The sequence below is a fragment of the Odocoileus virginianus genome, chromosome 22 (genome assembly GCF_023699985.2).
Source record: "Odocoileus virginianus isolate 20LAN1187 ecotype Illinois chromosome 22, Ovbor_1.2, whole genome shotgun sequence".
NCBI classification, from domain to species: domain Eukaryota; kingdom Metazoa; phylum Chordata; class Mammalia; order Artiodactyla; family Cervidae; genus Odocoileus; species Odocoileus virginianus.
In genome coordinates this window covers 48,942,288-48,964,589 of record NC_069695.1, presented here as the reverse complement: position 1 = coordinate 48,964,589, position 22,302 = coordinate 48,942,288, and the positions used below count along the sequence as shown (strand labels likewise).

The following is a 22,302-nucleotide window of genomic DNA, read 5'->3' as shown; positions in this document are numbered from 1 at the left end:
CCAGAGTCCACAAGTCTGTTCTATACATCTGAGTCTCTTTTTCTGTTTTGCATATAGGGTTATCGTTACCATCTTTCTAAATTCCATATATATGTGTTAGTATACTGTAATGGTCTTTATCTTTCTGGCTTACTTCGCTCTGTATAATGGGCTCCAGTTTCATCCATCTCATTAGAACTGATTCAAATGAATTCTTTTTAATGGCTGAGTAATATTCCATGGTGTATATGTACCACAGCTTCCTCATCCATTCGTCTGCTGATGGGCATCTAGGTTGCTTCCATGTCCTGGCTATTATAAACAGTGCTGCGATGAACATTGGGGTGCACGTGTCTCTTTCAGATCTGGTTTCCTCGGTGTGTATGCCCAGAAGTGGGATTGCTGGGTCATATGGCAGTTCTATTTCTAGCTTTTTAAGAAATCTCCACACTGTTTTCCATAGTGGCTGTACTAATTTGCATTCCCACCAACAGTGTAAGAGGGTTCCCTCTTCTCCACACCCTCTCCAGCATTTATTGCTTGTATACTTTTGGATAGCAGCCATCCTGACTGGCGTATAATGGTACCTCATTGTGGTTTTGATTTGCATTTCTCGGATAATGAGTGATGTTGAGCATCTTTTCATGTGTTTGTTAGTCATCTGTATGTCTTCTTTGGAGAAATGTCTGTTTAGTTCTTTGGCCCATTTTTTGATTGGGTCATTTATTTTTCTGGAATTGAGCTGCAGGAGTTGCTTGTATATTTTTGAGATTAATCCTTTGTCTGTTGCTTCGTTTGCTATTATTTTCTCCCAATCTGAGGGCTGTCTTTTCACCTTGCTTATCGTTTCCTTTGTTGTGCAAAAGCTTTTAAGTTTCATTAGGTGCCATTTGTTTATTTTTGCTTTTATTTCTAAAATTCTGGGATGTGGGTCATAGAGGATCCTGCTGTGATTTATGTCAGAGAGTGTTTTGCCTATGTTCTCCTCTAGGAGTTTTATAGTTTCTGGTCTTACATTTAGATCTTTAATCCATTTTGAGTTTATTTTTGTGTATGGTGTTAGAAAGTGTTCTAGTTTCATTCTTTTACAGGTGGTTGACCAGTTTTCCAGCACCACTTGTTAAAGAGGTTGTCTTTCTTCCGTTGTATGTCCTTGCCTTCTTTGTCGAAGATAAGGTGACCATAGGTTCATGGATTTATCTCTGGGCTTTCTATTCTGTTCCATTGATCTATATTTCTGTCTTTGTGCCAGTACCATACTGTCTTGATGACTGTGGCTTTGTAGTATAGTCTGAAGTCAGGCAGGTTGATTCCTCCAGTTCCATTTTTCTTTCTCAGGATTACTTTGGCTATTTGAGGTTTTTTGTATTTCCATACAAATTGTGAAATTATTTGTTCTAGTTCTGTGAAAAATACCGTTGGTAGTTTGATAGGGATTGCATTGAATCTATAGATTGCTTTGGGTAGTATAGCCATTTTGACAATATTGATTCTTCCAATCCATGAACACGGTATATTTCTCCATCTGTTTGTGTCCTCTTTGATTTCTTTCATCAGTGTTTTATAGTTTTCTATGTATAGGTCTTTTGTTTCTTTAGGTAGATATACTCCTAAGTATTTTATTCTTTTTGTTGCAATGGTGAATGCTATTGTTTCCTTAATTTCTCTTTGGTTGAGCTATTTCAAGTCCTAAAAGATAATGTTGTGAAAGTGCTGCACTCAATATGGCAGCCAATTTGGAAAACTCAGCAGTGGCCATGGAATGGAAAAGGTCAGTCTTCATTCCCATTCCAAAGAACAGCAATGCCAAAGAATGTTCAAACTACTGCACAATTGCAGTCATCTCACACGCTAGCAAAGTAATGCTCAAAATTCTCCAAGTGAGGCTTCAAAAGTATGTAAACCATGAACTTACTTCCAGAGGTTCAAGCTAGATTTAGAAAAGGCAGAGGAACCAGAGATCAAGTTGCCAACATCCGTTGAATCACCAAAAATGCAAGACGGTTCCAGAAAAACATCTATTTCTGCTTTATTGACTATGCCAAAGCTTTGATTGTGTGGATCACAACAGACTGTGGAAAATTCTTAGAGATGGGAATACCAGACCACCTTACCTGCCTCCTGAGAAATCTGTGTGCAGGTCAAGAACCAGCAGTTAGGACTGAACATTGAACAACAGACTGGTTTCAAATAGGGAAAGGAGTATGACAAGGCTGTATACTGTCACCATGCTTATTTAACTTATATGCAGAGTATATCATGCAAAATGCTGGGCTGGATGAAGCACAAGGTGGAATCAAGATTGCCAGGAGAAATATCAGTAATCTCAGATACGCAGATGATACCACCCTTATGGCAGGAAGCAAAGAGTCACTAAAAAGCCTCTTGATGAAAGTGAAAGAGGAGAGTGAAAAAGTTGGCTTAAAACTCAACATTCAGGAAACTAAGATCATGACATCTGGTCCCATCACTTCATGGCAAATAGATTGGGAAACAATGAAAACAGTGAGAGACTTTATTTTTGGGGGCTCCAAAATCACTGTAGATGGTGACTGCAGCCATAAAATTAAAAGGCACTTGCTCCTTGGAAGAAAAACTATGCCAACCTAGATAGCATATTAAAAAGTAGAGCCATTACTTTGCCGACAAAAGTCCATCTAGTCAAAGCTACAGTTTTTCCAGTAGTCATGTACGAAATTGAGAGCTGGACTATAAAGAAAACTGAGAGCCAAAGAATTGATGCTTTTGAAATGTGGTGCTGGAGAAGACTCTTGAGGGTCCCTTGGACTGCAAGGAGATCCAACCAGTCCATCCTAAAGGAAATCAGTCCTGAATATTCATTGGAAGGACTAATGATGAAGCTGAAACTCCAATCTTTTGGCCACCTGATGCAAAGAACTGACTCACTGGAGAAGACCCTGATGTTGGGAAAGATTGAAGGCGGGAGGAGAAGGGGAGGACAGAGGATGAGATGGTTGGATGGCATCACCGACTCGATGGACATGAGTTTGAGCTAGCTCCGGGACTTGATGATAGACAGCGAAGCCTGGCGTACTGCAGTCCATGGGGTGCAAAGAGGTGGAGATGACTGAGCGACTGAACTGAACTGATGGTTTTCCAGTAGTCATGTATGGATGTGAGAGTTGGTCCATAAAGAAGATTGAGCACCAAAGAATTGACGTTTTTGAACTTGTTGGAGAAGACTCTTGAGAGCCTTGGACAGTAAGAAGATCAAACCAGTCAATCCTAAAATTAATCAACCCTGAATATTCACTGGAGGAACTGACACTGAAGCTACAATACTTTGGCCACCTGATGTGAAGAGCTGACTCACTGGAAAAGACCTTGATGCTGGGAAGGATTGAGTGCAGAAGGAGAAGGGAGTGCCAGAGATGAGACGGTTAGACATCATCAATGACTCAATGGATGTGAGGTTGAGCCAACTCTGGGACACAGTGGATGACAGGGAAGCCTGGCGTGCTGCAGTCCATGGTGGGCACAGAGTCGGGCATGACTTAGTGATTCAACAACAAGAACAACAAAAAACTTAGGCAACCACAGTTCAGTGTGTTAAAATACTGGATGTTCGAAGCTTGAAGTGGTAAACTTTGAATTAGCATCTACTATTTACAGAGCAGTGGGGTAAGTGACAGAACTTTACTGAAGGCCACATTCCAGCTTAAACTTACATTAACTCTGCAGTATAATTTTAACATCCCTGGAGGAGGGCATGGCACCTCACTCCAGTATTCTTGCCTGGAAAATCCCCCAGACAGAGCCTGCTGGGCTACAGTCATCAGGGTCGCACAGAGTTGGACATGACTGAAGTGACTTAGCACGCATGCATCATTTTAATGATGTCTTCCTGATGTTTCTCATTTTTTCTTATTCTCCAATCATTATCAAGTCTCCAGATGTCATATTCTCTGGCAGACAAAAGAAAGCAAAGGGGGGGTGGGAATGGATGAAAAACAAGTATAAATGTTAAATCTAGAATTAGGGGTGGGATACATTTAATTGAAGAGTAAGAGGTAGAGATGACGTTAAAAAAACAGAACAGAAAACAGAATCAGGAAGAAAATACAAGTGAACTTTTTTTTTCCTCTCAAGATTCTTCTATGCAGTTTCTAGTTTGTGCAGCATCACTTAATAGGTACATTTCAAGGGAAGTGATAAACAGGGGACTGCAATGAGCCAAATGGTCTGTGTGTGTGCAGATGTGTGTGTTTGTGTGTATACATGTTTGAGCATATGCACACAAATCCATGACAGAGACAGTTGACCTTCTGTCATGGTTGTGTTAACATTTCCTTGAGCTAATATTACGTACCAAATTTATTCCCTACAGAATAAAATGGAATATATATTTTTCCATAAAAGTTTGATCAATATAGAACTACATGTGTTACCTATTATGTTTTAGAAAATTGCATGGTGGAAGCTTGATGGAGAAAAATCAAGTAGAGAGACAAAGTTTCAGGTTTAATTCAAGTCTGAAACTGAAGTTTCAATTTCAGGTTTGAATCAGAAAGTGAAGCAGTCTGTTTGAATAAAGCCCTTGTTAGATTATCCCAATTCAGTATACTATCTTGAAGCTCTGTGCCTTTTAGTAACTACTGTTTATACCTAATAGACCAGGATTAAGTGGCTGACTGTTGTATTTCACACTGAGTTATATTCCGCTTTCACTGTGCTAGACTTAATTAACTAAACCGTGCCTTTCACCTGTGGTCCAGCCAGTAGAATGTACCCCGTAATGAACCCGACTTGGTAATAATGGGATCAAGCAAAGCTGGTCTTCCTGGGGAGAGAGGCTGGACCTGGGGAGGCACCCAGTGCTCAGAAAGGTTTCTCAGGAGACGGGATGGGTGAATTGTCAAGAGTGGATCCTGGGCAGGAGGGCAGGGCAGGCTGGGCTCGCCTCTTCATCACTGAGCTGAGTAGAATCCTTTGGGAGTCTTGTAACTCCCCAGCCTGGAAAACAGGGCCCCTTTTCCTCAGGCCACAGGGACTGTGTGATGCAAACTTGGGAGGAGGCTCACCTCCTTAGAGGGTAAGGACTCGTTTACACTGATGGGGGAAAGAAAAAGTCAAAGACTTAAGCCTGACATGGTGCCTTTTCTTCTTGCATCAAAAACTTAGGGTTAGGTTAGAGTTAGATTTAGTTTTTCTCAAATCTCAGAAGGTGGAAATGTATTTCTTTTTTTAACTTTTAATTTTACCTTTAAAAAAATTACCTTTAATTGGAGGATAACTGCTTTACAACGCTGCGTTGGTTTCTGCTCTATGACAGCATGAATCAGCCATAAGTGTACACATATCCTCTCCCTCTTGAGCGTCCCACTCCTGGAATACTATTACTTAAAGCTAGATTTTTATAAAGTCCCTAGAACAAAACAGAATTCTTCATGCACAGTGGAAACACTACAATAACATTTTAAAGTAAAAAAAGTGGAATAAACTGGAGTAGGATAGCATGCTTCTCTCTGTCTGGGAAAGAACCTTCTTAGCGTGAATTTAATTTACTTCAATATATTGACAACGGTTAATGGCTAGGGAACCTTTACGCCTCATGTGGACAATCTCATTTAAGCACCGTAATAGGTACTATTATCCTTGGTTTAGAGATGAAGACAGTGACGCTTAGAAAGATTAAGTAAATGGCCCAAAGACACACTACTTAGCTCTGGTAAATATTCAAACTCCGATTAACTTAGCTCCCAAACTCAAGATTGTAGCTTCTGCAGGTAGAGCCTCTTCATCATGACAGCCCCCAAAATTTGGCAGCGACATGGGGATAAAAACAAAACAAAACACCAAAGTTGCTGCCTCACAGCCTAGTGGAAGAAGCAGGCTTGTAAACAAATACATTGATGTATGAAGTTATACCTAAATGTCTGGGAGCCTGGGAGAGTGAGTGATGGACTGTGCGTGGAGTGAGGACATTCCCCTCTGAGAATACTTTGAGCACTTTCATCTGATGTCTGTTTTGGGGGTGCAGATATCCAGGGAGGCCGTCCGCTTGACTTACCCTCCGTCAGGTGAGGCTGTGCCGTGAGTGTTCACGTGCAGTTGTGTCCCACTCTCCTCTGACCCCGTGGACTGCAGCCCACCAGGCTCCTCTGTCCACGGAATTCTCTGGGCAAGAATGCTGAGTGGGGAATCTTCCTGACTTGGGGATCGAATCCACATCTCTTGCATTGGCAAGCAGATTCTTGACTGCTGAGCCATCGGGGAAGCCCCATATAAATGTTCACAGAGAAGGCTTAATAGATGGAAAGTGATGATTCTAAAAACTGGCTCTTGTTTTTAACGGTTGTGGTAGAAACTTCAAAGGCAGGCTCGGGCCCTCAGGAAGACGTGTGATGTATTTGGCTGCCATGGACCCAGCCAGACTAACTCACCTGACAACGTGCAGATCACACCCTGCGAAGATGGAGCGTGGCTCATGCGAGTTCCTTTCTCCCACTGGTGCAGATGTCTCTGAGTGTTTTACTTGCTGCAGGAGGCTTTCATTAACTTTGCAATTTGGAAAACATCATATCATGAAAATTTAAACAGAAGACCTGGATGGAAGCAATTTAAAAACCATGCGAACTCGAAATTGAATGGGCAGTAAAGGAGGATAGGGGGTCAGAGCCGACGGCGAGTAAGTAAATCCTTTGATTTACCTCCCTGTCTCCGCCAGAACTCTATTTACTGTCTTCTGGAGGTTATCTCTAATTCTAATTGCCTGTTTGCATCCTGTCCTTCGGAGAAACTGGCGCCACGGATGCCCTTTCGGCGAACATTAACTGCCTTCTGTGCGACCAGGTGCGCTGCTGCGCTGACACTGGGGTCTGGAGCTAATTATAGACGGAGGGGGCGGGGGCGAGGCCGTTCAGAACTGGCCCGTGAGTTTTAATCAGTGTTAATGAAAGCAGAACTCCAAAGTCATCACCTTTACAAATGCACCTCCAATGGTCCTTAATTCAAAGAGCAAAGCTGTTCAGGCTGTTAAAAAATGAGTCCCAGCCTATCCCATAAAAACTGGTGCAAAAAATGTCATTAAATGTATCAGGGAATGGTGACGGGTAACACCAAGTCCCCTAAGCCGGCGCACGGGGCTCATTTCCGGCCCATATTCTCGAGGCCCCTTCCATCACTGTGGCCTGCGGGAGAACTCACCCCAGAGGGGAGCGGCAGGTGGAGACAGAAACTTGGCCACCAGGTGCAGGAGCCTCAGCATCTCACGGCTCCCCCTGGGCCACCGAAGTGAGGACCAGCAGCTGCGAGCACCGGTGTCCAGAAAATGACGGTCCCGAAGCAAGCAGCAGACAGGCCACTGTGCAGGCAGGCAGCCTGACTGCAGGACCAGGGCCGCCGGCCGGTGGGGCTGGACGCTGCTCCTTGAGACACAGGCTGAGAACCGTTCTCGGAGAGTGGTAGAAACGCCACCCCTCCCGATAGCTTTTCAAATGCGTCTTCTATGGCAACCCGCTCCGGTATTCTCGCCTGGAGAATCCCATGGACAGAAGACCCTGGCAGGCTGCAGTCCGTGAGGCCGTAAAGAGTCGGATATGACCCAGCGACTAAGGCTACTACTACTAAGTTTAAAATGGGAACACTTTAAATAAGAGGTGTAAGTAAAGATACATCAGTTTCATGTCTGATGCAAACGTGATTCCTCCCAGAATCTACTTTAAATTAGTACTCGATGGCAGGTTTCTTTTTAAATGCTGCATTGTATGTTAAATACTGCTGCTTTTTGGTTAAATGCAGCATTTCACCTTTGACCTAAAGGCTTCAGAGCTCTGAGTGATGAAATCCCCAAACCATTTAACGTTCTCTGGACTTCCCTAGTGGCTCAGATGGTAAAGAAACTACCTGCAATGCAGGAGACCTGGGTTCAAACCTTGGGTCAGGAAAATCCCTTGGAGAAGGGAATGGCAACCCACTCCAGTATTTTTTGCCTGGAGCTGCCCACAGACAGAATAGCCTGGTGGGCTACAGTCCATGGGATCGCAAAGAGTTGGACATGACTGAAGCGACTGACTCTGTTCCATGATCCGTCGTGTACGTAAGTGTAATGGTGATTAAAAGTCATGTTGATGTATGGCAAAAACTATCACAATATTGTAAAGTAATCGAGTATGAAAAACTCTGACCCCCTTACTGGAAGCGGCTTCCTTGTCCCTTTTGTTTGCTCATCCTGGTTTCCTTAGACCTTAATCATAAAGATTAGATCATCAGGCAACATTTAACATAGCTCCTGATTTCTGCTTTCCTAAATATATACCTTAGGGCTTCCCAGGTGGTGCAGTAGTCAAGAATCTGCCTGCTAATACAGGAGACTAGGGTTTGATACCTGGGTTAGGAAGATCCCCTGGAGAAGGAATTGGCAACCCACACTAGAATTCTTGCCTGGAAAATTCCATGGACAGAGGAGCCTCCTGGGCTAGAGTCGATAGGGTCACAGAGAGTCGGGCACGACTGAGCACATGTACACAAGTATATGCTTAACCTAACCTGTTGATTCCTTTCCTAGCTTAGAAGGAATAATTAATAGTTAAAGAAGCTTGGTCTCTACCCTTAGTTTCTTCCCCTTTGCAAATCTGCAGGCCGACTCTGCTGGCAAGACAGCATCCCAAGGACAATGGGCAGAAGTCAGCAGGCTTGCATGCAAAAGAAAATGATGAATAATCTGACCTCCTGCCTCAATGATTAACTGAGATTGTTCCCCCTCACTTCCCTTTAAAAGCTGTCATGGCTGAGCAGAATCTTGGGAGTTGGTCTCCAGACATGAGGCCACCATTGCCCAAGATCACCAGCTTTTCTGAATAAAGTTCTTTCTTCTCTACTGAATTCTGCTCCTCGATCCGCTGTTGAGCGGCGAGCAGCTGAACCTGTGCTTGCTTACATTATGGACCCCTTTTTTCTTTTCCTCCCTCCCTTGCTTTTTGCTCTTCTGAGTGTTCCTCATTTCCCCAACACATTTTCTGCTGAAGGCCTTAGAACTAAAATCACACTGATACAAGTGAAACAAATGGTGTGTTTTAAGCCTTCACTTTTGAACCAAGAGTTCCCTGAGACTAGAAAGAGCATCACAAGAAGGTGTTGTGACAGAAATGTTTTTCATAAATGCAGAAGTTAGAGACATAGAAAAACTACCTTCTAATAAGAATCAATCATCCTGATTGCCCACTAAAAATTGAGAAAAGTCTTTATTAACACCCTCCGCAGGAAGAGGAGTCAGAACCCATCACAGCCATTTAGGGGCAGAGATTTTCAACAGCAGCAGCCTTGGATTTAGCTACTTAAAGGTGAATTATTCTGTTTGTCATTTTTTTTTTTTTTTTTTACTCCAGAGAGCTAACATCCAACAGGGAAGCTGTAAGAGCTCATTCTTTCTGAGCGCCTAGTGGGAAACCTGGAAGATTTCATTGCACCTCTTTTCCAGACATTAGTGTAAACAAAGGATGTCAGTATGGATATGTCAATCTTTTAAGTCTATCTTGCCTCTAAGGTTATAGAGTAGATGACAGAAATGAATACAGTAAAACCAAAGACAGTGCAGTCTTGAGGGTGATAGGCAGCCGAAGTTATAGGTAAGTCCTACAGAGAATGGATTTGTTTTCACACCAGGATTTTTTTTTTCCACTTCCAGTACATGTGCTGCTTATTAGTGAATTCCAATCTATTAAACTTTAAGCATATTAACTTTTCCCCCATTACCTTCTGAATGAAAGCCTGAAGAATTTAATTCATATTGACCTCAGCTTCATAGTGAGAATGCTAACAGTATGGTGAAAAGATTCTAATGATATTTTTATTCCTCGTTGCTACCTGCGGTTTACTTGATGATGTATCACCCACCAGTGCTGGAGTTTTCCTCTGACTCTGGACGATCAGTGATGACAGCTGCTTGACTATGTCCCCTCCTTGTAAAGAGGTGTTACCACTTTAAGGAGCACAAGTGAGGAGTGAGATGCAAAACACCACACTTTCATATGTAGTTTAGTGGGATGAAGGGGTGACGAGATTGTTCCTATTTTCCTTCTCTCTCTTTTTAAACATCTCCTTAGCTGGTAAAGAATCTGCCTGCAATGCAGGAGACCCTGGTTCAATTCCTGGGTTGGGAAGATTCACTGGGCTACCCACTCCAGTATTCTTGGGCTTCCCTTGTGGCTCAGCTGGTAAAGAATCCACCTGCAATGGGGGAGACCTGGGTTCGATCTCTGGGTTGGGAAGATCTCCTGGAGAAGGGTATGACAACCCACACTAGCACTCCAGTATTCTGGCCTGGAGAATTGCATGGGCTGTATAGTATACGGGGTTGCAAAGAGTTGGACACAACTGAGCAACTTTCTCACTTTTACTTTATTTGGGCTTCCCAGCTGGCGCAGCAGTAAAGAACCCACCTGCCAATACAGGAGATGCAAGAGACATGGGTTTGATACCTGGGTCAGGAAGATCCACTGGAGGAGGAAATGGCAACTCACTCCCCAATATTTCTGCCTGGAAAACTCCATGGACAGAGAAGCTGGTGGGTTACAGACCATGGTGTTGCAGAGTTGGACACAGCTGAGCACACAGGCAAGAGGTATGCAACACAAAAATAAACGCCCAGCAGAGTGAAATGTACTTGCATTGACTACAGTCTATAGTTCTCTGACTTACAGTAATTACCTTCATCAGTGCATATTTTTTTGTTAGCTACAAACAACAACCAGAGAAGAATGTGACATTGAGATTGAAGGGGTTCAGAACGAGCCTCCCTAAAACATGCCACTTTGGCAAGTGTATTACTTTGAGCCAAAGACAGTCAAGGCCCAGAAGACTCAGGAAGAGTTTTTAATCTCCCGCTTAATTGCCTAACAGAATCCAGACTGAGCGCCTGACTCAGACACGGAGCTGTTACCAGAGATAGCTTCTATCAGAAGGACTGATCTGTGTGGCAGGGCAAACATCTAATTACCAAACACCTGCTCTTTTTGTCACCTCTGTCTTGCCACCCACCTCTGCCCTTGGAAGCCCGAGGCCCCGTCCCTTCCCTTAGCTCAGAACACTGTATAAGCCTCAGCCACCATTCTTGGCTTTAGGTCTCATGGGAATCCATAATGTATACCATTACATTTATTTTTCTCCTGTTAATCTCACATCAACTTAATTATTAGACCAGCCAAAGAACACTGAAGGGTAGAAGGTACATTTTTCCTCCCCAACACAATCATCTAAATAAATAGATCATAACTAATATGGCATTTGAAACCCTTAACTGGAAATATTAGTGAGATAAATCAGAATATCTAATCACTTATTGATTCTGTTTAATTGTGTAAATCACCGCTGTTCTCCAACAAGTCTCACTGCAATGTTTTCAGCAATTTCACTGCCTTCTGGTATTTTTTGTTGGGCCCTTTTGACATTATTTCAGAAGTTATCCATCTAAATGATACCTTCAGAGAAAAATTTTCCATGCTACCATGAAAACCACAGTCTTTTATTTGCTGGAATTATAGACCAAGACCTCGTCAGAACCGAAAGTTATCTGTAGAGTTGTTTCAACCCATTTACAACTTATTTGTAGTAGTATCTCACCTTTTTGCTTAGAAATTTAATTGTTTTTATTTTCTTCTTCGAATATTTCATATTTTTAGCTTTCTTCTACTGCATATTTACAGATATATGATTACATTTAAATAAAAATAACCTCATATTAAAAGCATATTTTCTAATTATTTCTAACCTCAGGAACAAGCAAGATGAATTTTACAAGATCATAACTGGCAATTTAAGTGCAGAGTGCTGGCATTTCTGGAAGGAACCAACGGAATGAGCAGCACACCTTCTCTGATTCTTGAACTGTCAAAGCCATTTCCCCTCCCTTTCCCAGTCCTCTAATCCTTATCCTATTAAAGATCTTCTCATACAAATAAATAATACAAAAAATAATCACAACCTGTTAAACACAGTAGTCAAGTTGGTGGTAAGACAGTTCATTTAAAATATCAAATGCAATTATCTTCCATAAGTGACTAAAATGGTTCTGACTGCTTTTTCCTGCAGAATGTAACTTTAATCATTCATCCCCACTCATCGAATCTCATTATTCTAGGTTTGAAACTCTGGCAAGCAAATATTGCTGAAAAAATAACCACTCAGGTTGCTTGATACCATTTTTTTTCTCTCAAAACATTTAGTGTTGTTAATATGAGAAAAAGTTAATGCATAAAAAGAAGAATATTCTGAGTGCCTAATTACATTGAAGGGTATAACAGTTATTCCTTCACCTGGTATTTATTGGGCACCTCGTACATTCAAACCTCAAAAAAAGGTTTGTCTGATGAGAGTTTTCATCTGTGTGTTTTTTTTTTAAGCCTTATTTTTCCTAGTTCCTGCTTCCTCCTGTCTTGGTAGGTTATTAGTTTCTTGCAGCTGAATATTTTATTTGAAGGAGAAGTTTATTCATTGAGCACAGAAGGGAAGAAACAGGAAGAGAATCGTGGAAGCTGAGTTCTGCTGTTATTGATCAAATACCTGCCACTGTTAATCTGATTCATCTGCTAAGCCACGTCTATACAGTCAGTCAACCATTTACCATTAGGAAAAATACAGAGGCAACAGACTTACACTCGTCTCCTGCTGCCTTGCTCCCTCCCAAATGGTTTTCAGGTCAAGGCTTCAGCTAAACCTTAAAACTATGAGAAAGATCATGGAGCATTTCATTGCGGAGCCAGCAGTCAGCCTCCTGAACAGATATTCAACCCTCTTATGGCAAAAAGACGCTAAGGGGGAAACCCTTTGTAAGACACAGCAGGAAACAGACCCTGGTAGTAGCTACTTTTAGCTTCTGACAATGTTTTGTATCATTTTTTCAGTCCAGCTCCTCCGCCAAAGCGGCTCCTCAGCCCTTGGTTAGCTTTGGGATAATTTTTACCGTAGGCCTATGAAATAATAACTTTAGAAAAGCCACGGTACCACTGTGGCCGGGGACAGCAGATAAACGGAAATGGAGGAGCAGCAAGTGGGGCAAATACAAAGCAAACGGCGTGGCTCCTGGTTTCGCCCCCAGGAAGCCCAGGCGGGGTGTTTCCGGCGCTACTTGCCTTGCAAACTGTAGATTTCTCCAACGCTGCTCTGCCGGGTGATGTGGTGCCAGTAGGCGCTGCGAGGAAGAGAGATCGATTTGGATAACGTCATGGGTTCCGTCAAGCTTGTCTGAAGCTAAAAGAAAAAGAAACTGTGTCTCAGGCTTTACTTAAGATATTCAATTCAAATCGGCTCTTGAAAAAGTTCAGGGTTAAATATGAGTGACATATAATAGACTCTGTTACAGGTTCCTGCATAACATGCTGTTTCAAGATATCATTTGGGGGGAGAGCGGGGGGAAGGGGCTGCGCTGGGCGGCTTGAAGGGTATTAGTTCCCTGACCAGGGATTGAACCTGGGGGCACCGCAGGGAAAACGCTGAGTCCTAACCACTGGACCGCCAGGGAAGCCCAAGGATCATCATTTTTAAGTAAGGAAAATCGCGACTTAAAAAACATGAAATGAACACTTGTAAACAATTAATCTCATTAATTAAGAAGGGAATGAAAAGACGAAAGACCCATTCCAAGGGGAATTCAAGGAGCTTACAGTTGGTCAGGAACGTGGGTGAAGAACCACAGCGGTGATCCATTCTATTCCACCAGACACGTTTATCTGCACTTCGATAAGCAAGAATTACCTGCATGACTACCAGCGTTCTACAATTTACTGAACTGTAAAATAACTCAAAAAATGGAGGTGCAACCCCTGTCAGAAACAGACACCCCAAAATAGCACCAAACGCAAGATGGCACTTCATTTTCACCCGTCTGAGTGTCTGTTGGGCTGCACCCCCAGACCTATAAACCCTGTACTTGCCCAGCCTCTAGACTGAAGAGCCCAGAGTCAGAGACATCAGCGGTTTCAAGGCCACGATCCCCAACCTTTTTGGCACCAGGACCGATTTCGTGGAAGAGAATTTTCCCACAGATGCGGTGGGGCGGATGGTTTGGGGATGATTCAAATACATTTATCGTGCACTTTATTTCTACAGTTATTTCAGCAGCTCCACCTCAGAGCATCAGGCATTCGATCCCAGAGGTTGGGGGGCCCTGGTTTAAAGGATGGGGACGCGCACATGTTGGAAGCAAGGTCCTGGAGCGATGCTCAGGTGTGCGGCAACTCAGCAGCAGTGTCTGCTGGGGAGGGGCGGAGATGGCCAGTTACAGCGGGATGGACGTCAGGAGGGCGCGTTAGTTACCAGGGCAACCAGCAGAGGCGCCAGAGGCTCCTCAGCACCCGTTTGATTAGAGTAAGCACCAGGGGGCTGGGGTGGGCATCCCAGCTGACTCTAGTGGTAAAGAACCCATCTGCCAAGGTAGGAGACTCAGGTTCCATCCCTGGGTCGGGAAGATCCCCTGCAGGGCGTGGTGACCCACTCCAGTATTCTTTCCTGGTGAATTTCCACCCTCCATAGGGTCGCAGAGGGTGGGACAAAACTGAAGTGACTCAGCATGGGGCCTGGGGCAAGTGCTTAGGCAGGTCAGTTATGCGAGCAGGTTGCAGGGGAAGCAGACACTGGCCAGGCAGGGGACAGACAGAGGGCAAGAGGACAGCCATGCTGAGGGGCCCGACCCTCAGCATCTTATGTTCCTGACACCCACCCCCCAGCCTCGCCAGATGGCTCCTCCCTCAAACGGACCTCATTCCTCACTCCTTCGACAGAAAACAGTGCTTTCCCTCAGAAGTTCTGTGATAAAAGGGTCATGCGTGCCTGGCGCTCAGGCACTTCAGTCATGTCTGAGTCTTTGTGACCCCGTGGACTGTAGTCTGCCAGGTTCCTCTGTCCATGGGATTCTCCAGGCAAGAATACCGGAGTGGGTTGCCCTGCCCTCCTCAAAGGGGTGGTATCTTTTCTCATTTGAGAGAGAAACTTCAGGTTAGCTACAGAGATCCACACAACATCCTATCAGGTGATGTTCGGACACATGATTAGTTCAAAGAGAATGATACTTTACATTGCATTTTCCAGAAGAAATTCATTTTCATTGATTCACAGTATTTTCTTTAGAAGTCCCAGAAATGGTTTTGTTTGACCTTGGTGCATATTTCTCTGATGTAATCTGAGCCAATGTGCACTTTCTGACAATGGGTGATCCTCTAATTAATAACACTAATTAATAACATATGTCTTCTTTATTTAGTGACTGACTCCTGGCAAAACTGGGAGCCATAAAGGTCACCTTGGTCAAATCTGGCCTTGGAGTCCCATTTGCTCGCTGGTGGGGGACCCTTCCCCCTGGGGCTTGTATGTCTGCATCCCAAGTCGCTGCTCTTCAAGAAGGTGCTGTCCAGAGTCCCTGATATGATAAGTTAATGATAGGCCCTTAAAGCCACATAAAACTAGGAGGCTTTTAAGTTTTAACTAAAGGTGAAGCCATAGGACTTGAACGTATTTGTTCGATTTCACTTTTCAGTAGTGAGGCATTTCTAGAACCGCTGTGTCTTGCCACAGAAGTGCCCTACATGGTGTATCTGAGAGTCTAACTCTCTTGAAGGTCTTTTTCTTTTCTTAAAGGATGGCTCCAAACATAGCAACACTGGAGCCAACTTTTCAAAATTTTCTCTATTTCAAAATTTTTCTTTTTTACTATGAAATGGGTATACTAACACACTGACACCCCATGGTTGGTAGACAGTGGGTATACGTGCCCTGCTAAGTCGCTTAAGTCGTGTCCGACTCTTTGGGACCCCATGGGCTTCCCTGGTGGCTCAAATGGTAAAGAATCTGCTTGTGATGCGGGAGCCCCGCGTTTGATCCCTGGGTCAGGAAGATCCCCTGGAGAAGGGAATGGCAACCCACTCCAATATTCTTGCCTGGAGAATCCATGGACGGAGGAGCCTGGTGGGCTACAGTCCATGGGTCCCAAAGAGTCGGACACAAATGAGCGACTAACGCTTTCACTTTCAAGGGCTTCAGTCATATCCGACTCTGCAATCCCATGGACTGTGACCCGCCGGGCTCTTCCATCCATGGAATTCTCCAGGCAAGAATACTGGAGTGGGTTGCCATGCACTTCTCCAGGGGATCTTCCCGACCAAGGGATTGAACCCCTGCCACTTAAGTCTCTGGCATTGATAGGCAGGTTCTTTACCACTAGCACCACCTGGGCTGTTAGGGAGAAGCCAGAACGTCTGGGTTCCAGAAAGGCCTTGGAGGACTGAAGACCACTGCAAATTATTGGAGAGCCTGCCTTCAGAAGCAGGGCTCTAGGTTCCAGCCTTTCACACCCGGCTGGCTGGTGACTGCTCTGGCTGATGAGGGCCGGTACTGTGACACCGTTTCGGGCACACCCTTTAAGACCCTGGGGGCAGTTTCTTGCCTCCCTTGTTCTGAGACTGCCGTGGGCTGAGGAAGCCCTGGCTCACTGTGTCCACAGGCCATTAAATCGAGGTTTGACTCCTAGAAAGTCCAACCATTTTCATCTTACAGATGGAAAATCCAAGTCCAGGAAAATTCAGGGATTTGCTCGAGGTAAAATCCTGAGTGCAGAACCCCCAACAGAAAACAGTCCTCCTGACTTCTGAGTCCACTGCTCTTTATCCTGTTCACACACTGATCTCTCCTGGGAAGGTGAGTTTCCTCCCACATGAATGACAACATAGCCTTGTATTTTGAGAGGAGTTTTGCTGCCAAGAAGCAGCAGGAAGGGCCTGACCACTGATGTGATTTTTGTGAACGCACACGCTCCCAGCACCTCTTCCCATTTTACTAACAATATTATCCAGCTTACACCACTGCCTTCTGCAATTTCCCTTCACTGTTCTGGGACCGCGCCAGCCCTTGTGATAAAACTTAATGCTAATTTGTGTTCACCTATATAAAATTCATGTGTATTAAAAAAAAACTGTTAAATATCAATTTTCCTTTTGTGCTGCCTCTCCCTAATTATTGCCTAGAATTTTAAAAATCATATTAGCACTTGAGACACAAATCTCTATGACTGGGAGAGAAGAAAGTTATCACTTACAGATGAGCAGTTAGGAGTCATTCTCTATGTGCCTTGACCTATGCAAACTGGTTTCATAGGTTATCTCCTTTAATATCCACATAAATTATCAACAAATGTGCCATCTGACTTTTACAGACAAGGGAAATGGGGCTCTGGGGGGTCATGGGACTTGTTCATGGTGTCACAGCCAGTGGGCGATGCCTCTGGGACTCGGAGCCCATGACGTCCTTCCCTCTTTACCACAGTTCGTTGTAAAATAATTGATTAGAAACTTCCTATTCAAAAGGCAGGTAAAATGAGAATTATACCAGTTGGGTCAATTCCACTGGACTGATGCGGAACGTGAGCACCTCTCTCCTATGTTCAAAAATAAAAGACCACAATTTGTGTGGCAGAGGCTCAGAGCTAAGTCTACTGGCTTTGTGGTCTGCAACTTATTATCAAAGATCAACACCACAGTTGCCTAGCCATTTGACTTCAGGCAAGGTACGTAAACTTTTTTTTCCCAAGATTCAATTTTTCCTTATCTCTAAATTAAAGATAAGACACATTTAATGTGCTTTCCATGTTGTTGTAAATATCTTACAAGATGATGCTTTTAGTATGAAAAGCACACTTATGTCCAAAGTGCTCAGTAAAGACCACCGATCTAAGAGCTCAACAGAAGCAAAAAAACTCATCCCACCCTCTCCTTCCCCTCCTGTATTTATAAGTCCATAGACATGCAGCTTAGCAGAAATATACAACCCAATCAAAAATGGGTGTAAGACCTAAACAGACATTTCTCCAACAAAGACATACAGATGGCCAGCACACATAAAAAAGATGTTCAACATCGCTCATTATTCGAGCACTGCAAATCAAAACTACAATGAGGTATGACCTCACACCCATGAAAATGGTCATCATCAAAAGATGACAAACGGTAAATGCTGGAAAGGATGTGGAGATAAAGGTAAAACCATCTTGCACGGTTGGTAGGAATGTACACTGATACAGCCACTCTGGAGGATCCTTAAAATACTAGGCATAAAGCTACTGTAATGACCCAGCAATCCCACTACTGGGCATGCACCCCGAGAAAACCGGTCTTCAAAAAGGCACAGCTTCTCTGTATGACGAAGAGAATTAAAACGTGCTTCATATGGGCAGATGTGCCAGCCAGCCCCTGGTTTGTCTGAGACAAGAGGAATGGGTGGGGAAACCGTGTAGCTGAGACCCAGGGCAGAAATCCAGGCGGTGGGGCAGAGTGTTCATGTGACGTGGGACATGCATGTCAGCGTAAGAAAAAAACACGCTGATTCCTAAGGAAAAGCTCAACACAGGCGCACTCCCTCAAGAACAGTTTTATTTGTTCTTGGAAAACAGCTTATGAAACTCGAAAGCTGCACAGTAATCGAAGCCCAGGAGACCGAACACCAGCCAAGCTTGGCACTGTTTGGATTTGTTCAGACAGTCCTCTGAAGTTAGAAGGTTTATGGATGATTGGTTTCTCACAGACTTAATTCTCAATAGGGGACACTCACTCTTAATCTTCCATTTTATTCAACATAACTGGGAAAAAAAATAGAAGGTACCTTGCTGAGTTTGTAGCAGACTCACAAATAAAATGCAGTTTATATAGTCACGTATTGGAAGCTGTTAGGTGACGTTTAAAATTGGACTTTGTGGGATAGTATTTTCATTAACTTGAAACAAAACAGATGTCATTATTACATATTTTAAAATGTATTGACCAAAATACTTCCACAGAGTGTGAAGAAAAGCTGGACTTTAACATCAGAAATTATTACAAACATCTACATAAATACTTTGAATGCCACTCTAACCTGTACTCAGTAAAGTTTTTTTTTAATGTTTATCAGCTTGCATCTTTTGCCTCCTTTTTTTTTAATGGCATTTTGTTGTTGTTGTTTTATTTTATCTGTTTATTTTTAGGCCATGCCATGCAGCACATGAGATCTTAGTTCCCCAACCAGGGATGGGATCCGCACTCCTGCAGTGGGATCTCACAGTCTTAATCACAGGCCCACCAGGGAAGTCCCAGTAATGCTTTTAAGAATATATATTCTTTATCTATCTATCATCTGTAAGCAGATACATTTACAGAGCTACCCTTTGAATCTAAGGAATATGATGAATACATTAAATTAAAAGATTAATTAAACATTAAATTTCATAGGTGTTTTAAATAAAAGTTTTGCTGTCATTTGATTTTGAGGTATACAGAGGCTGTAATACATGTACGTAATTAATTTCCAGTGTATGCATATAGTGAATTCTGGGATAAACTTTAGTGGTGGTTATAAAATTTTACCCATTTAAAATGAAAGGTTTTCCTTTTGCCATGTTATGAATTACCTCATAATTATTGAGCTTTTACTAAGGACCAGGAGGCAGTCTAACCCTCTGAAGTGGGTGTTCTTGCGCCTTCTTCCTTCTTTTAAGGAGAGGAAGGTAAGTGACTTGCAGGAGGTCACACAGCTCTGCTGATCTTTCCCTGGAGTCTCCCTGGTTACCCAGCATGCTGTGCGGCTTCCGAATAGCGTGTGTGCGTCCAGGGATTGACAACTATGCTCACATTCTTTAAGTGTAGCCTTAATGATCTTCTCATGCAATTCTTACAAAAATTTCTTAGATTTTAGACTGCCCCTACTGGCCTACTCCCCCACACCCATTTTACAGCATTGTTGCAAAGAGGAGTCAGTCTGATTCTTTGGGTTGTATGCATATATGTCATACATGTTTGTATGCTGAATCATTTTGACTGACTTTTGAAATCTGTGTTTTTTTCCTCTCTCTCTTAAGGAAATTACTCTTGTAATTGGGGCTTTCCTGGTAGCTCAGTGGTAAAGAATCTGCCTGCCAAGCAGGAGACTTGGGTTCGATCCCTGGATTGTAAAGATCTGGAGAAGGAAATGGCAAACCACTCCAGTATTCTTGCCTGGAGAATCCCACAGACAGGAGCCTGGCGGGCTACAGTCCCCAGGGTCGAAAAGAGTTGGACACGACTCAGTTACGAAATGACGACACTCTTGTAATTGCCAAGAACAGACTGTATGCCTCTGAATAAGACTACTATAGTTTAAAGAAATGAAAAAAGAATGATTTTTGTAGATTTCCCTACTATTGGTCTATTCTAGCAATATAAATAAAAGAAACAAAATTGTGTCTTTTAAACACAGTTGAACTTTTAAACGTTAGACATTAATTTTCCTTATACCTTATGAATTGTAATCAAGTTGATTATATGTTATATACATATATATGATATATAATACATTTTTTGAAGTGACATCTAGAGTCACAGCAACTTCCAAAGAGAAAAAAAACACACAATCTAAATAAAATTTTGACCATCATGCTATGTCTCAGCACGATGTATTAGAAAAATTATATACTGCCTTCCTGTCATTTCCATCTCATTTGTGTACTTATTGCAGATAGAAATTAGTATTTTCTTTGTTTTTGTTTAGAAACTAATTTTCCTTTAGTGTTCTGAAACATCAGGAACATGGGCCCATGTTAGTTATCAACTATAATAATTTGTTCTAACTGAGCTTGTGTTAGTTTAATCAGTGTCGGCCAATCAGTAAAAGAAAATTTCACAAAAATGCAAATGGCATTTCCCAGCAGGGAACCGGTCATTGTCAGTAATAATGAAGACTCTTGTCTGCTGGTTAATAATTGATAATACTGAGCAAGAGGGTCAAGAATAGAACTTTGAAGAAGGAATGCATAAGCAGATATTCCTATATTTTGGTTGTAACATACCATTTGCCATCATAAATCACTCATTTAAACAATTTATAGAATTTCATAACCTTCTATGAAACCTAGAAAAGAGATTGCAAAAAATGTTAACATTTTCCTGTCTATAGCTCATAAGGTTATTTTGCTTCCAAATTCTTTATCTTTTCAGTATGGGAGAACTAGTTTTTTTCCCCCCATAGCTGATAGAGATTCACGTAAAATGAGGGTATGAAGAATGCTGTCATTCAAAAGAAAGCCAAACTGCCCAGGATAGGTCCCATTCTGGAAGCTTGCTTATTTCTTCAAAATTCATAAATGGGCACATGGTACTCCTCGCCTTATTAAGCAGGGACTTGAAAGAAATTGAAAGATAGAATTTAGTGACAGTTGGGAATAATAGTTTAGAGTCTTCAGAATACTTATGACAAGTATTATGGTATTTTATACACTCTAGGATGCCATCATTAGAAAGACACATGATTTTATGGAGCACTAGGAAAGAACAGTGCTGCTAATTAAACTGTTAACGCTCATCTGACTTGAGAGACATTAAACTGTGAAAAAGATACCCAACTTGGAATTCATGCCATGGAATAGCATTTCCTTGGTCATACAGCTATTTGACAAGAACTATTTCATAGGCTGGTAGCAGTCAATACTTGGGTAAGATCTGTGATCATGTATAAATCTGGAAGGGCAAATACACTAACTTTGAGTCACAGTCTAAGTCAGCTGTACATGAAACCAGCTTCGTTCTCCCCTCTCCACTGTCCTCCTCCAAGGCAGGCCTACTACGTGCTAATGGGGCGGCTGGAGAGGCAGACACTGCTGCCCCCTCACCAGAAATCTCTTTACATCTTACATTATAAAAGGGAAATAAGATCATTTGTCTTTAAATGCTTACTGTTCAAAAGGCTTACTGTTTGGGGAACAGTAAAACTTTCTAGTTTGTTATATGTGTGACTTTACCTTGCTTTTATTTCTGGTAACAAGAGCAAGTAAAATGATAGATCTTAGTGAAAGGAAACTATTTGTTTTCTAGGAAGGACATTCTATGTGAGACTCTCGCTGTTTTTCTCCATCCACTGGAGCTTAGGAAGACCACAGAAGTAACAGTTTTGGACAGCAGCACCTTTAAGTCCTGCCAGTGGTGTTTTTTAGGCATCACACGTGGTTTGCTATCTTGCTCGTATTTCAATAACTGATGCTGTTTGTCCTTAAATTGTGCCCAGGGTTTCTCAGGTGATCAGGAAGCAAGAATGACTGAGAACAGGAGCATTCCAGACACTATGTTTTTAAAGGACAAACCATAATGTTTGCTATGGGGGGGTCTTTGCTTTTAAATCACTGACATTGTTACGAAGCTTGAAATAGACTAACGACAATCCCTCTTCCTTTCCTTATTTTTGATAAGCTATCAGGAAAAACCTGTGTTTTAAAAATTCCATTTATATCTTCTCATCAGCTCCTTCCCTGTGGACATTTCATAGCACTTGTAAAGCTTAAGAATATACAAAGCAAATTTAAACAAGAAATTTCTTTTATAT

At 42.6% G+C, this 22,302-nt stretch overlaps 1 protein-coding gene across 1 annotated transcript in view; it reads right to left on the bottom strand.

Moving 5' to 3' along the window:
• DOK6 (docking protein 6) overlaps nucleotides 1-22,302 on the bottom strand; it is a 385,596-nt gene that overhangs the window by 68,780 nt on the left and 294,514 nt on the right. The window contains exon 7 of the mRNA XM_070452939.1: nucleotides 13,068-13,185. Coding sequence (XP_070309040.1) covers nucleotides 13,068-13,185 — 118 coding nt within the window. The remainder of the gene's footprint in view (nucleotides 1-13,067; nucleotides 13,186-22,302) is intronic.